At 49.7% G+C, this 12889-nt stretch overlaps 1 protein-coding gene across 12 annotated transcripts in view; it reads right to left on the bottom strand.

Moving 5' to 3' along the window:
• Nucleotides 1-4397: 4397 nt before the first annotated feature.
• Nwd1 (NACHT and WD repeat domain containing 1) overlaps nucleotides 4398-12889 on the bottom strand; it is a 63053-nt gene continuing 54561 nt past the window's right edge. For 11 of the 12 annotated variants that reach the window (XM_060387378.1, XM_060387382.1, XM_060387377.1 and 8 more), the window contains 2 exons: nucleotides 11687-12237; nucleotides 4398-8751 (listed from right to left, as the gene is read on the bottom strand). In XM_060387378.1, the coding sequence (XP_060243361.1) occupies nucleotides 8323-8751; nucleotides 11687-12237 (980 nt within the window). In that variant the 3' untranslated portion in view covers nucleotides 4398-8322. Of the gene's footprint in view, nucleotides 8752-10035; nucleotides 10142-11686; nucleotides 12238-12889 lie in introns of all 12 variants that reach the window. The other variant, XM_060387374.1, reaches the window with a different exon arrangement.

Below are 12889 nucleotides of genomic sequence, written 5' to 3'. Positions count from 1 at the left end.
ACAATCAGAGAAAATTTGACAGAATAGGATACTCCCATCTCCAAAGAGAAGAGAGAGGAAAGGGAAGCTACTTCAAAGGCAGTGCAGAGAAAGAAAGAGAGGAGGCAGTTTTACCAGGACAGTGATAGAGAGTCTAACACAGAGTCAGGTTGCAGAGACAGAACTCAGGTGAAGACGGAATGAGCCCGAGAATGAGAAGGAGCCAGATTGCTGAAGTTAGTTTGAAGTCAAGCAGAGCAATTCAGGGGCCAAGAGAAATGCCAGATTGAATAAATCAGCTGGGAGAAGAGTTTGAGCCAGAATAACTGAGTTGAACCAGCCAGCACAGAGCTCAGAAAGAACAAGAAAGCTTATTCAGTCTCAGAGGCTGAAAACATCCTAGGCCTGGGTTAGATTGTACAGAGGAATAGGCCTAGGTTACCTGACAGAGGCAAGTAAGCCTCAGAGAAGACAATTCAAACAGGTGAATAAAAGCTTCTTTTACAGGCCTGTGCCGCCACATCTGGCCGCTTGTTTTGGGTCCATCGCAAGCAAAATACAGTGGAGCCAGCTGCCCACCTCATGATTGCTCAGAATGAGAAGAGCCATGTCCTTCAGTGCTCTCTGATGAACCTAACTTCCTCCCATAAAGCCTGACCTCCCATAGGCTCCACTTCCTCCTGGGGAGCATCCTGGAGAAGTGACTCTCTTTCCTTTTGGCTTTTTTGGTTTCCTGAGACAAAAATCCCACTGTGTAGCACAGGCTAGCCTCAGATAATATCAGTCCTCTCGCTGCAGCATTTGGAGCGCAGCATTGCACCCACATGAAGATGGCGTACACAGCCTTTGGGCTACATTTCAGGTCGAATCCGTAACTGCACTCACCATCCTCACAGTGCATTGTGCTGCAGTCTGGTCAGGTTCAGAATGGAAGCAACGGGTTCAAGGATTCAAATACTCCTAGTGCACTGTGGCTAGCTCTGAATCCCCCAGTTAGGGCTGGGGGCATGGTCAGGGGTGGAGTCCCAACTAGCCTGTAGAAGACAAAGGTTCCATCCACAGCACCCCCTTACCCTCCCACCCTAAAGTGAAATTTGACATGGATTTGTTAGGTTAATGCTGCTATGAGCTGCAGACACTGCCACTGCCCTGTTAAGGAGAGTGGACTCTGTGCTTTGAGAGTGATTGTTGAAAATGAGCTTTCACTTTCAGACATGGCCTCTGTTCCACGACACCCGATCCGGCCACATTCAGCTGGAGAGTGTAAGGTGGGGACAGGGGTGCTTTGTTCACGCTTGCTGCTGTTCAGTGCCTCATGCTGCATCTTCCAAAGGCCAATTTCTTCTGTGTTACCTTTTTTGTTTTTCCAGATAGGGTCTCACGCTATAGTCCAGGCTTTTTTGGAACTCACTGTGTAGTCCAGGATAGCCTCAAACTCATAATCCTCCTGCCTTAGCTTCTTGAGTACGGGAAACTATTTACCTAGGTGTGGTGCTCCTTAGTCCCAGTACTTTGGAAACAGAGGCAGGGGATCTCTGTCTGACCTTCACAATGAGTTCCAATCTATATAGCCAAGGCTATATAGACTCTGTCTCAAAACAAACAAGCAGAAAATTTATCTGAAAAAAAAAAAAAAAAAAGAAGAAAAGAGAAGGCAATGTGGAGGCGGCAGTTAGTCTGGCTGTGGACCTGACTTGTGTGAGCTGCCTCGGAGGCACTCTCTGCATGTCTAGGAGGCCTGTTTCCTGGGGCCTGGCTTGAATAAAAGGAGGAGACTGAGCAAGGCAGCCACATGTTGGTTCTTCTGTGTGCTCATCTGACCAACTGTGAGCCACTGCCCAGAGCTGCTCCTCAGACCAAGAGCTAAAACAGACCCTCTCTACTGGATGGCAGCTGGTGGGGACTCGTAAGACTCAAAAGAAATAAACATCACTGTTGTAGTAAATTTTAAAAGATGAGTGTTGGGCTATATATTGTTTATTATTATTTGCCCTTTGAATATCACAGCGGTATTATTTAACCCACTATCATAAATAATAAGACACAGACACCTGTTAAATTTATAATTGTCTTATTTACCTTGTGCTGGGCAGATATTTTACCTACACTGCCTCAATATCCTCACCATCCATTTCCAGCCCCCATCCAATGCTATCTGCCTTAATCGTATCTCATCTGGTTTACCTTTCATCCATAATCCCATGGTGCTTGCTTTTATTCTTTATCTGGGCCTTTCCACGCCACCATTGGAGCCCTTTCTCCAGGCCCACGTGGTTTCTTCTCCAAGCTAACCCATCATGGCATCCTTCTTTCTCCTTTCTTCCTGTCTGTCTCCCCATGATTCTCTCTAGAACCCAAAAGCTTGGGATCCTTAGCCACGCCTATTCCATTCTGCCCTGCCCAGGTATAGGCCATTTAATTAGTCAATCAATCAGGTAGGTTTATACAACAAGGCTAGGTGTACCCAGATCTTGAGGGCTAGTAACATACATCAGACCAACCTCCACCACGTCACCTGTCTAAGGAAACTGAACTGTGAAAAGTTCCTGAGCCTCTCTGAGCCCCTCTCTAGGGTGAGAGGAGCCATAGAGCACTCCAGAGGAGGAGCACTTCCTAGAAGTGGCAGGGGTTCTCAGGCCTGTCTGCTCTGGGCCCCAAGGTCAGGCCGCCTGATAGAAAGGTCCCAGAACAGTAAAAGTTTGTTTAGAGGAGACGGCAGGGCCTTCTCTGCTCCCAGTGGGCACCTAGGGAAGTATTTTCCCATGGTCAGCCTCAGAAGCACACATGTATATGCAGGTGCCACTATGGGCATTCTGGGCTGATAGGGCATCCAAGTGGGTACTGGTTTTGTGGGTGGCATATTCAGGACCCAAGAGAGAATGGGCTGCGGAGGTTTCCACAAAATTCCAGAGGGCCAGACAAGATGTAGGATGGTCAGATCCCAGGAAGAAGGCCATAGAAAGGCCATTGTGGGACACTGGGAGGTGAAACCTATATGGCAATGGAGAGCCCAGAAGTTTAATCTTTTTATTACATTTATTGATTCAGCATATGTGTGTGCACAATGATGTACCTACCACAGTTTGAGTGTGGAGGTCAGAGGAGAACCTGTGGGAGTCAGTTCTCTCCTTCCATCATGTAAGCCTCCAAAAGCTCTGATTCAGCCCCTCAGGCTTGGCAGCAAATGCCTTCACCTGCTGTTAGCTCCAGACCCCAGAATTTTGAAGATGCCAGGACCATGGTATGTTTGCCAAAGAAAGACGTAGGCAAGAGAGGAACTGGCCCGAGAGAGGCTGTGTGTGCAGCAGGCGGGCTGCTGGGGCCCAGATGCTGCTGTGAAGAGCTCCAGGTACCGAGCAGGTGCTTGAGGATTTGGTATTTTCCCAGCAGCTTTCTATTTTACTTTGGTCTAATTTTTTCTTGCAATGTCCTCATTCTTTCCTTTTGGAATGGAATGTTTAACCTGTGCCCTTGGATATTGAAAGGTTGCTTGAGACAGGCTCTCACTATGTAGTCCCGGCTATCTTAGGATTCACTATGTAGACCAGGCTGGCCTCACATATTGAAAGTATATAACTTCCTTTATATTATTTTCCAGGGGTTCACAGTTAAGGGGGTGTTGGAGCCTCAGTACAGGCTTCTGAACAATGTCAGAACTGTTGAGACTTTGAGCAGGTAGTGAGAGGGCTCAGTGTGTAATGGTGCCTGCCACCAAGCCTGACCCCAAATTTGATCCCAACAACCACATAGTGGAAAAAGAAAACCAAGTCTTACAAGTTGTCCTCACAGATACACATATGCACCATGGCAGCGTGTACTGTGCCTCCCTCCCTGCAACAAATAACAAATAAAATGATTGTGAGCATATTCAGAGACAAACCAAACACACCTTGCATCATGAGGCCCAAGAGGCCCTACACTGGGCAGGCTGCAGCGCTGCAGGGCACATGTGCCAAGTTGGTAGGGGGCGGACTAGCCACAGGTGCTCGGCACTGTCAGTCTGGCTGGACGTGGGCTCCCTCAGGAGCTGGTGAGGGTGTTTGCAGGGAGCATTAACTGAGGAGCAAAGACCCACCCAGAACAAGGGTGGCACCAGGATGTGGATCAGAGCCCAGAGCCCCTCTTTCTGCCATGATGGACTGGAACTGCAAACTCTGAGACCAGAGAGACACTTCCCCGCTTGAATTGCTGGTCAAGTGTTCCCAGCAGGAAGAGCCAGCCACTTGCACTGGAGTCTAGTGAGCAATGTGCTCATCCACAGCACCCTCGGGAGCCAGGAGTCATGCTCCATGCACAGTGCCCATGGGATCCGGGGATCACGCTCAGATGTTCACGCAGCATCAGAGATTTCTAACACCCCATGTTCCCATCATGCACCAACCCAGAACCTAGTTGCTTAGGAACTGAATCTCAGGCTGTTGAGATGAACACAGGAATTTTATTTTGTTTTGGTTTGATTTTGAGACAGGGTCTTGCTATACAGCTGGCCTCAAGCTCACAGAGATCCTCCTGCCTCACTTCTAAACTTTCCCCGTTATAATGTTCACATCCTTTCTGAATAGGTTAAACATGAGTCATAGAAAAGTCCTAGCAAAAAAAGTAGGCTTTTCCCCTGCTCAAGGGCCCCTTCAGTTAAATGGAGATGGGAGAGTCCTAAACTAGCAATCACCAACACCAAAGTGGATGGCCAAAATAAGCGGTTCTGGTTCACTCAATGGTAGAATATTATGCAGCCATACAGAAGAAGATTAAAGACTGGAACTTGTAACAAAATAGAGAGAACTGAAGGACATTATGTTCAATGAAGTAACTCAGATGCAGACCTCATTCCCACGCTCATACCCTGGACTTAAAAGGATTCGAACTGTGAGGCCCAGCTTGGGACAGAGAGGAAGAGTGGATAAAGAGGCTGGGTTTGATGAGTGTGTGTTGCATGCATGCTGAAAATATCTGGTGGGTTCCCATTAATATGCACAATTAGCACAAGTTAATAAAAATAAACTATTACTTTTTTTAAAAAATCTAAAGAGTTATTGTTCAATGTACCTGAGCATATGTTTTTAAATTACAGCTTAAAATATTATCTTTAAACTTATTATTATTATTATTGTGTGTCTGTGTGCATGGTGGGAGGTGTGATCATCATAGTGATTGCCACGGTGACCATGTGGAGTCAGAGAGCAACTCTGAAGTCGGTTCTCTCCATCCACCCTTTGGGTGCCAGGGATTCAACTCAGGCCATCAAGGTTGAGCAGCAAGTGCTATTACTTACCCTCACTGAGTCAGCTCATTGGCCAATATCTTTTTAAAAGAATGATCTTTATTAATTGAAGTTTTGTGTGTGTGAGAGAGAGAAAGAGACTGAGTATAGGTGTCTGCAAAGGTCAGAGGCACTGAAATCCTCTGAGCTCTTTGTGAGGCAGCTGATTGGGTACTAGGAATCAAACTTGGGTCCCCTATAAGAGCAGTATGAATCTTAGCTGCCGAGTCATAACTCCAGACCAACTTTTTTTTTCCAAGTCAGGGTTTTGTTGTTGGTTATCAATATTTAATATTGATTTTCTTAAACCAACTGTATACCCAAATCACCACATTGAGACTAGGATTTACTTAATTAACCTAGAGCACAATGCTGGGCAATAGTTACTCCATCCTAAACCTCCAGGCCATATAGTTTTCTACCATTCAGATTTTACCCATTTTTGGTAAATGGGTAAAATACTTGCTTTCAGTCATGTCTTAGGTCTGGTTCATCTCCCTCATTCTAAGTCCTCTCCAGCAAATCTCTGCTCTTCCACTCCTCCTACTCGTTTCTCTCTCCTCCCCTCTGGACCAGGATTCCTACCCTATTCTCTCCATTGCACAGCACTGGCTGGGTTTATTGAAAATACAGAGACCAAATGGTGGCATGTTTACACAAACTTGAGACAGGTGATGCTTAGAATAAACATCCCAAAGCAATGTCTGGATTGAAGCAAGTAGAGAAATCAGCATTTGAATGAACAAGGGTAAGTTGTAACCTTTCCACATTATACCAACAGGGTTTCTTTGTGTAGCCTGTCCTGGAACTTGCTCTATAGACCAGGCTGGCCTCGAACCAATATATATATATATATATTAATGAAATTTGATGCTAACATTTTCAGAACTGCCAAAGCATTCACTGGAACCCTTATTTGGGAAATAAGTAAGGAGATATCTTCAAAGGCCTGATTTTGAAGCTAGAATGTACCTCAGCAGCAGAGCCCTTTCCTGGACTCCCCTAGTGAGGGGCTGGAGGGATTGCTCACAGCAGAACACTGGCCTCCAAGTCCTGGGTTCCATGTCCAACACAGAGATACAAGTTTTCTAGCGCAGCTTTTGTTGAGTCTGTCTAGAGTCCCATGGAGTTAAGGAGAGCCCTCAGTTCTAAGGTCTGACTATAGCAAGGCTCCAGAAAAGCCAGGCTCACTAGGCATAGAGAAGAGAGCCACTTCAGGACAGAGGGTCTGGCAGCAAAGCAAGGGGATGTTAGCATGTCCTGCTGTGGCAGCTGAGCCAAGCAGCTGGGTCTAGAGGTCATGACTGCCGTCTAACAGGAAGTGGATGCTGGAGGGTCAAGACTGCACCAGCAACTTTGGCCACTCATGGAGTATGAGGCCAGTCTGGGTAACATGAGTCTGGGAGTCTGGGGAACACATGTGGGTGCATGTGTATTTGTATTGGTTGAGTCAGGAATCATCCTTGACTCCTCTTCCACCTTATTCACTGAACAGGGTTTCTTAATCAAACCCAGAGCTCTCCAATGTGTCTAGGATCCTCAGCAACCTAGTTAGCTTTAACTGTCAACATCACACAGCCTCGTGTCACCTGAGAAGAAAGTCTCAATTGAAGGATTGCTAAGATCAAATTGGTCTATGAGCCTGTTCAAGGGGCATTGTCTTGACTGTCAATTGACATAGGAGGGAGCCCACTGTGGGCAGGTGGTTCTGGGGCTGAATAAAAAAGCTCAGCTAATGATTAAGAGAAAGGCAGAAACAGTATCCTCCATGGTTCTGGCTTGTGGTGGTTTGAATGAGAATGGCTTCCATAACCATATGTTTGAATGTCTGGCCACCAGGGAAAAGCACTGTTTGAAAGGATTACAAAGGTTAGGAGCTGTGACCTTGCAGGAGGAAGTATATCATGGGGGTGGGCTTTGGAGTTTCAGAAGTCCATGTGAGGCCCAGTCTCTCTGCCTGCCTATCTGCAGATTGTGACACAGCTCTCAGCTACTTCTCCAGCACCATGCCTGCCATGCACACCACTACCCTCCTTGTCATAATGACAATGGACCAGCCTCTGAAACTGTAGGCCAGCCCCCAATTGAATGTTTATTTTACATGAATTGCCGTAGTCATGGTGTCTCCTGACAGCAATAGAATGGTGACTGAGACTCTGTTCTTCGTCCTTGGCCCAGTGAGTTCCCTGGTCATGCTGAGCCCAACAGCCAGCAGTCTTGCCTTCAGTTCTTGCTTGAGTTCTTGCCCTGACTTCCCTCAGTGTCAGCCCGTGGCCTCCCAGGAAGCTGAACGAACCCTTTGCTCCCTGTGTTGCTTCTGGTCACATGTTTTTGTTATAGCCGAGTGAAACTAGAATAGCCTGTCCCTACCTTCTGGGGCTGGACTTGCAGGTAGTGACAGTGTATACCCAGTACATGCCTGGGTTCTGTTGTGTGAACACCAATCCTCACAGTGGGTCCACAGGTGCTTAAGCCCTGAGCCATCCCTATCCCTATCTCTCTACAGAACTCTGGCTGTCCTGAAACTCACTCTGTAGACCAGACTGGCCTTGATCTCACAGAAACCCACCTTCCTCTATTTCCTCAGTGCTGAGATTGAAGGCTGTGCCACCACCCCACCCAGATGAATTTTTTACATACCATTTTTAATCTCAGAACAGGAGCTACAGACAGGCTAACTGTGCCTGTGGTGTCAATCACCAGCTTTGAAAGGGCAAAAGTTCGTGGCATGATAATCCAGACCTCTGGCTTTACATGTGGGAGAGGAAAGACTGGCAAGACAGCGCTGGCTTTGCAGTGTGGATTACGGGCTGTTACTGGATGCTCACTGCCATCCAAGACAGGACAACACCCATTACATGCCAGCAGTCCCTCACTCTCGGCCACAAAGCAGGTGTGTGGCCCTCCACTAGGTTGCTCTTGGTCCTCCCAGGGATTGCAGATCATTCCAGAGTCAGTGGTTGGCTCAGGGATAAGAGTTGTGCCACTGAGACCAACAGAGGCAGAGCCAAGGCTTTGCTGCAACTTCTTAGGGTAGGGTGGGAGATACGGGCTGCTGCTAACCTAAGGGCAGGTCTGAGAGCTCAACAGAAAAGTGAAAGATGGTTAGTGAGATGGTTAGCCTGGGGTCTACACAGCACCAGCAGAGATGGCCAGTTTGCTTCAAGCAGTTGAGTCAAGGCTAGCCCCTGCATTCCCTGCCTCAGTGGGCTTTCACAGTATAAGGCAGACCTGTGAGCCTTTATTTGATTTCGATTTCTTTCCCGCTGCAGCTGCTGGCCCTGCAACCTGGGGGGCCTCTGCCGAAGCCTGCTCTTCTCTCTGCCTGGTCTTAACCAGCCACACTGCCTTCTTGAAATTCTTGAGAGGGTCTTTCTGGGAAGCTCCGGCTGAGGGGCACTGAAAGCGCTCTCGGATGAGATAGCCATGGCTTGTGGGAGCCATGAAACCATTGCTGGTGGGGATGATTCGGTTGACCACAGCATGGACAAACTGGACAGCCAGGAGGGTGCCTGGAATGGGGAAAGGGAGGATCATGAGAAAACTGGCACCAGAGAGGAGTGTTACTGCAGTTGGTAGCACGCTAGGCCTGAAACACAAGGACCTGAGCTTGATTCCTAGCACACATAGAAAACACTGAGTGTAGTGGTCCATGCTGGCAGTCCCAGTGCTGGGGACACTGAGAGGGAAGGCTCTTTGGGGCACCCTGTACAGCCAGCTTGACCTAATCATTGACCCCAAAGTACATCCTCTCCAGCACATGATCACCACCCAAGTTCAGGGGCACAAATCCAGTGGACTCCAAAGGGGTCTGCAGGCCACGTGTGGAGTGTGCTGTGAATTCTGGGCCTGGCAAGCAGGTCTTGCAGATATGACCTATGCTGAGAGACCCAGCTAGAGGCCGAAGCAGGGCTGCAAAGGCCCAGGATGGTGCTTTTCCCTCAGGTCAGAGCTCAGCTGCGGAGGTAGCTCAGCATGCATGCTGCTTAGTTTGTTGCCAATTTGGCATCAGCTTGGGTCACTGGAGCCTCAATGTTCTCCACTGATCCCTCAATCTGACTGACCAGTAAGGCACTTTCTGAGTAATGACTGGTGTGGGAGGGCCCAGGTCAGCATGGGTAGTCCTGGGTCTGTGAGGAAGCAGGCTGGGCAAGTCATGGGAGCATGTCAGTAGACTGTGCCCTCCATGGCCCTCTGCTTCAGTTCCTGCCTCCCTGACTTCAGTTCTTAACTTTCTTGGGTGATGGGCTTTAACCTGAAGGAGCAACAGAAAAGCAAACATGCCACACAAGCAGAAGGACCTGAGGTGGGGTCCCTGGCACCTGCGCAAAAGCCAGGGGCTTTTACAGTGTGGACCTGTAATCCTACCTTGGAGAGACAGTCAGGGGTGGGTCCCGGGGGCTCAATGGCCAGTCAGCCTAGTTGAATGGGTGAGCCCTTGTCTCAAAAAATAATATGGAGGGCTAGGTGTGGGGCTACACTTCTTTAATCCTAGCACCTAGGAGGCAGAAGCAGGCAGACCTTTGTGGGTTTCGAGGCCAGCCTGGTTTATAGAGTGAGTTCCAGGACAGCCAGCGTTATACAGAGTCCCTGCCTTGAAAACACAAAGACAAACAAAGACACCCTCCCCCAAATAACACGGAGTAACTGAGGAAGATGCCCAGCCTCAACCTCTACCCTTCACATATGCGTGTACACATGTCCACATGCTCGCTCGCAACACGCAGACACACAGACAGATACTAAAATAAAATAGGCTTTTGCATAGCTCGGTCCCACCCTACAGCAGGACTCACCGTCCAGTACACTCCAGGCAATGATAGAGCGATCCTTCATGCCTGCGAACACATACTTGTCGTCCTTTGAGAAGCAAGCGCAGCACACTCCTCGGCAGTAGGAGCTCTGTGAAAACAGGCCGTGAAGTGTGCTGGGCATGAGAACTGTGGCGTTTGTCATGGTTGATTTACGTGTATTTAATTTATTGATTGGAGGTGTGGAGCTGCGTGCCACGGTGCTGTAGCAAGGCAGAGGACAACTTGCAGCAGTCAGTTTTGGCCTTACACCACGTGAGTGGTGGGGACTGAACTCAGGTCCTCAGCCGCTGAGCCACCTCACCTAGGATCACATGTTTTAATCCTTGGTCCACAGCTGGTAGTGGTATTTTAGAAAGTTATGGAACTTTTACCACGTTTGTCTTCCTTGAAGGAAGTGGGTCACTGTGGTTCTGGTCTTGGGGCCCACATTCTGTTCACTCTTGGCTTCCTGTTCCACCAAAAATGTGGAAAATGTCAGGTGTGGGAGTCTGGACTGTACATTCCTGCACTACTGAGCTGTCTGCCCCTGCCTTCCTTCCGCCTGAGGCTGTGCCTCCTCGGAATAACTTTTCCTTTCCTCAGTTGGTTCCATCAGAGACTTGGCAACAAGTTAACCAATACACCATGTGGGCCTGTGTCCAAACTGAGCATGCTCAGACCAGCCTCATCTGGCCAGCCCCCCAACCTGGAGGCATTGCAGAGCAGACCCCAGAGAGATGGAGGAATGGACTTTCCAAGGTGCAAGATCTGTCTTCACTGAGGGGACAGCACGGAGCTGCTGCACTGAAGCACAGGTGTGCATGCATGTGTGTATGCGTGCATTTGTGGTGTGTGTGTGCGTGTGTGTGTGTGCTCCCCCAGAGCAGGAGGATAGCCTTATTAGGAATGCCTTCCTCTTTGAGACCCAGTCCCTCGTTGGACTTGTCCTCACCCAATCTGGCTAGCCAGATTTTTCTTTATTACCTTGAGACAAGTGCAGATTGTGTAGCCCAGGCTACCTCAGAACTCCTGATCCTCCCTGAGTTGGCCTCCCAGGCTGGGATGACATGGGTGAGCCACTCTGGCAGGTTTGCTGAGGTTTAACTTCCTTCACCTTTGCCCTTCTGGTGAGTGCCTTTCTTAGCCTCTTGCATGGTCCCTGTAATCCTACCTTGGAGAGACAGTCAGGGGTGGGTCCCGGGGGCTCAATGGCCAGTCAGCCTAGTTGAATGGGCGAGCCCTTGTCTCAAAAAATAGCATGGTCCCTGTCCTCAACAGTGGCAGGACTAGGCGCTTGGTGAGTACCAGCTGTGCAGTAGCACTGGAAAGCCCAGCCCAAGCTTGGGTCGGGTCAGTCAGCTGCTGGCAGAGGATCAGGAGTGGAGACTGATGGCAGCGTGCATCATTGTACGTTACAACAGACTGTATGGTGGCCCATGACTGCAATCTCAGCTTTGGGGAGATGTGGACAGGAGCACCCTGTTCCCAAAAACAAGGTGAGGAATGATACCCCCAGTTGACTCCTATCCACACACACATTACAAAGATGTCCACTCACAGCTAGAATCAGTGGTCACACACAAAGAAAGAAGCAAGGCAGGAGGAGAAGAGGAGGAAAGACTCCAGCACAGTGTCAGGGGCCCAGGCTACCTACCTCATAGCTCATCTCGAGTATCCCCCTGCACGCTTGCAGGTCCCAGAGGCACAGCAGTGCATCCTCCGCCCCGCTCACTGCCAGCTGCTCGCCGTGGCTGATGTCCAGGCAGCTCACCCTGCTTCCATGGGCCTCCAGAGGGAACACTTTAGACCTTGCACAGTCGTACAGGAAGAGGCCACCAGCCGTCATGCCATAGAGCACGCGGTAGTCAGCCAGCACAGCCACGCCAGCTATGGTCTCAGGCAACTGAGTGTAAAAGGTGTAGGTGGGGCCCTCGATGGTGGGACATGGGTCCCCAGGGCTGATGTCCAGCACCAGAACGATGTTGTCATAGGCGATGGCCAGTCGGTCCTCACGCTTGCTCAGGGACATGCAGTTGACGGCCTTGCGGGCCTCAGGCGGGGGGATGCACAGCACATCTTGTCTGGAATTCAGGGGGAACACAAGCACGATCCCCGAAACCAGGCCCGTGAAGAGGAGCTTGGCCTGCTCGGCCACCTCCAGACACCGGACTTCATTGGACGTGTCCAGGGAATCCTGCTCCTTGCCTGCACAGGAGGAAGAGAGTCAGGGCAGATCATCTAGTTTTCTTAGTTTTTTATAATTACAAAAATATGTGTATGGAGGTCAGAGGACAACTAGTGGGAGTCAGTTCTCCCTTTCCACTGTGTGGGTCCGGGGGTTCAAACTCATGTCTTTAGGCTTGGCTGGCCTTAGCTTTCTTAGGTTAGCGATTTTAGTACCTGCGCCCTCACGAATGTTCAGTAAGCCTGGAGGCAGATGAAAACTGGGAACTGATGCATGTTCAGTAGACACTGGGGAGGGGCGGGGACCCTGAGCTCCCACAGACGTACAGGCATGGGGGGTGGGGTGCAGTGGGTGGGGGAGAGCAGACCCTGGGAACAGCAGGCCTTACCCAAGCTGGGCTAGTGCAGGAGACGTTGTCTCCAGCGTGCCCTGTCACAACCTTGACTGGCCCCAGGTTAAACTGTGAGACAGATGCCATGAGGCTACCCCTTCCATATTGAGACATTCCCTTCTGACAGGAGAGGAAGGTGCCTCAGGCTGGGAGCTCCCTGCAAAGCTCCGCAGAGCTCCCGAGAGTGGCTAGGAGCTGGGGTGATGCGGCTGGCTTTATGCACCCCCCATGTTCCTGTAACTCCAGCAGACTCATTGTTCTCCTGGCTCAACCCCAGTGCA

This window comes from Meriones unguiculatus, chromosome 7, assembly GCF_030254825.1.
Source record: "Meriones unguiculatus strain TT.TT164.6M chromosome 7, Bangor_MerUng_6.1, whole genome shotgun sequence".
In the NCBI taxonomy this organism is placed as follows: Eukaryota; Metazoa; Chordata; class Mammalia; order Rodentia; family Muridae; genus Meriones; species Meriones unguiculatus.
Note: the sequence above shows the minus strand (reverse complement) of the source record. Positions and strands in the feature narration are given on the sequence as shown.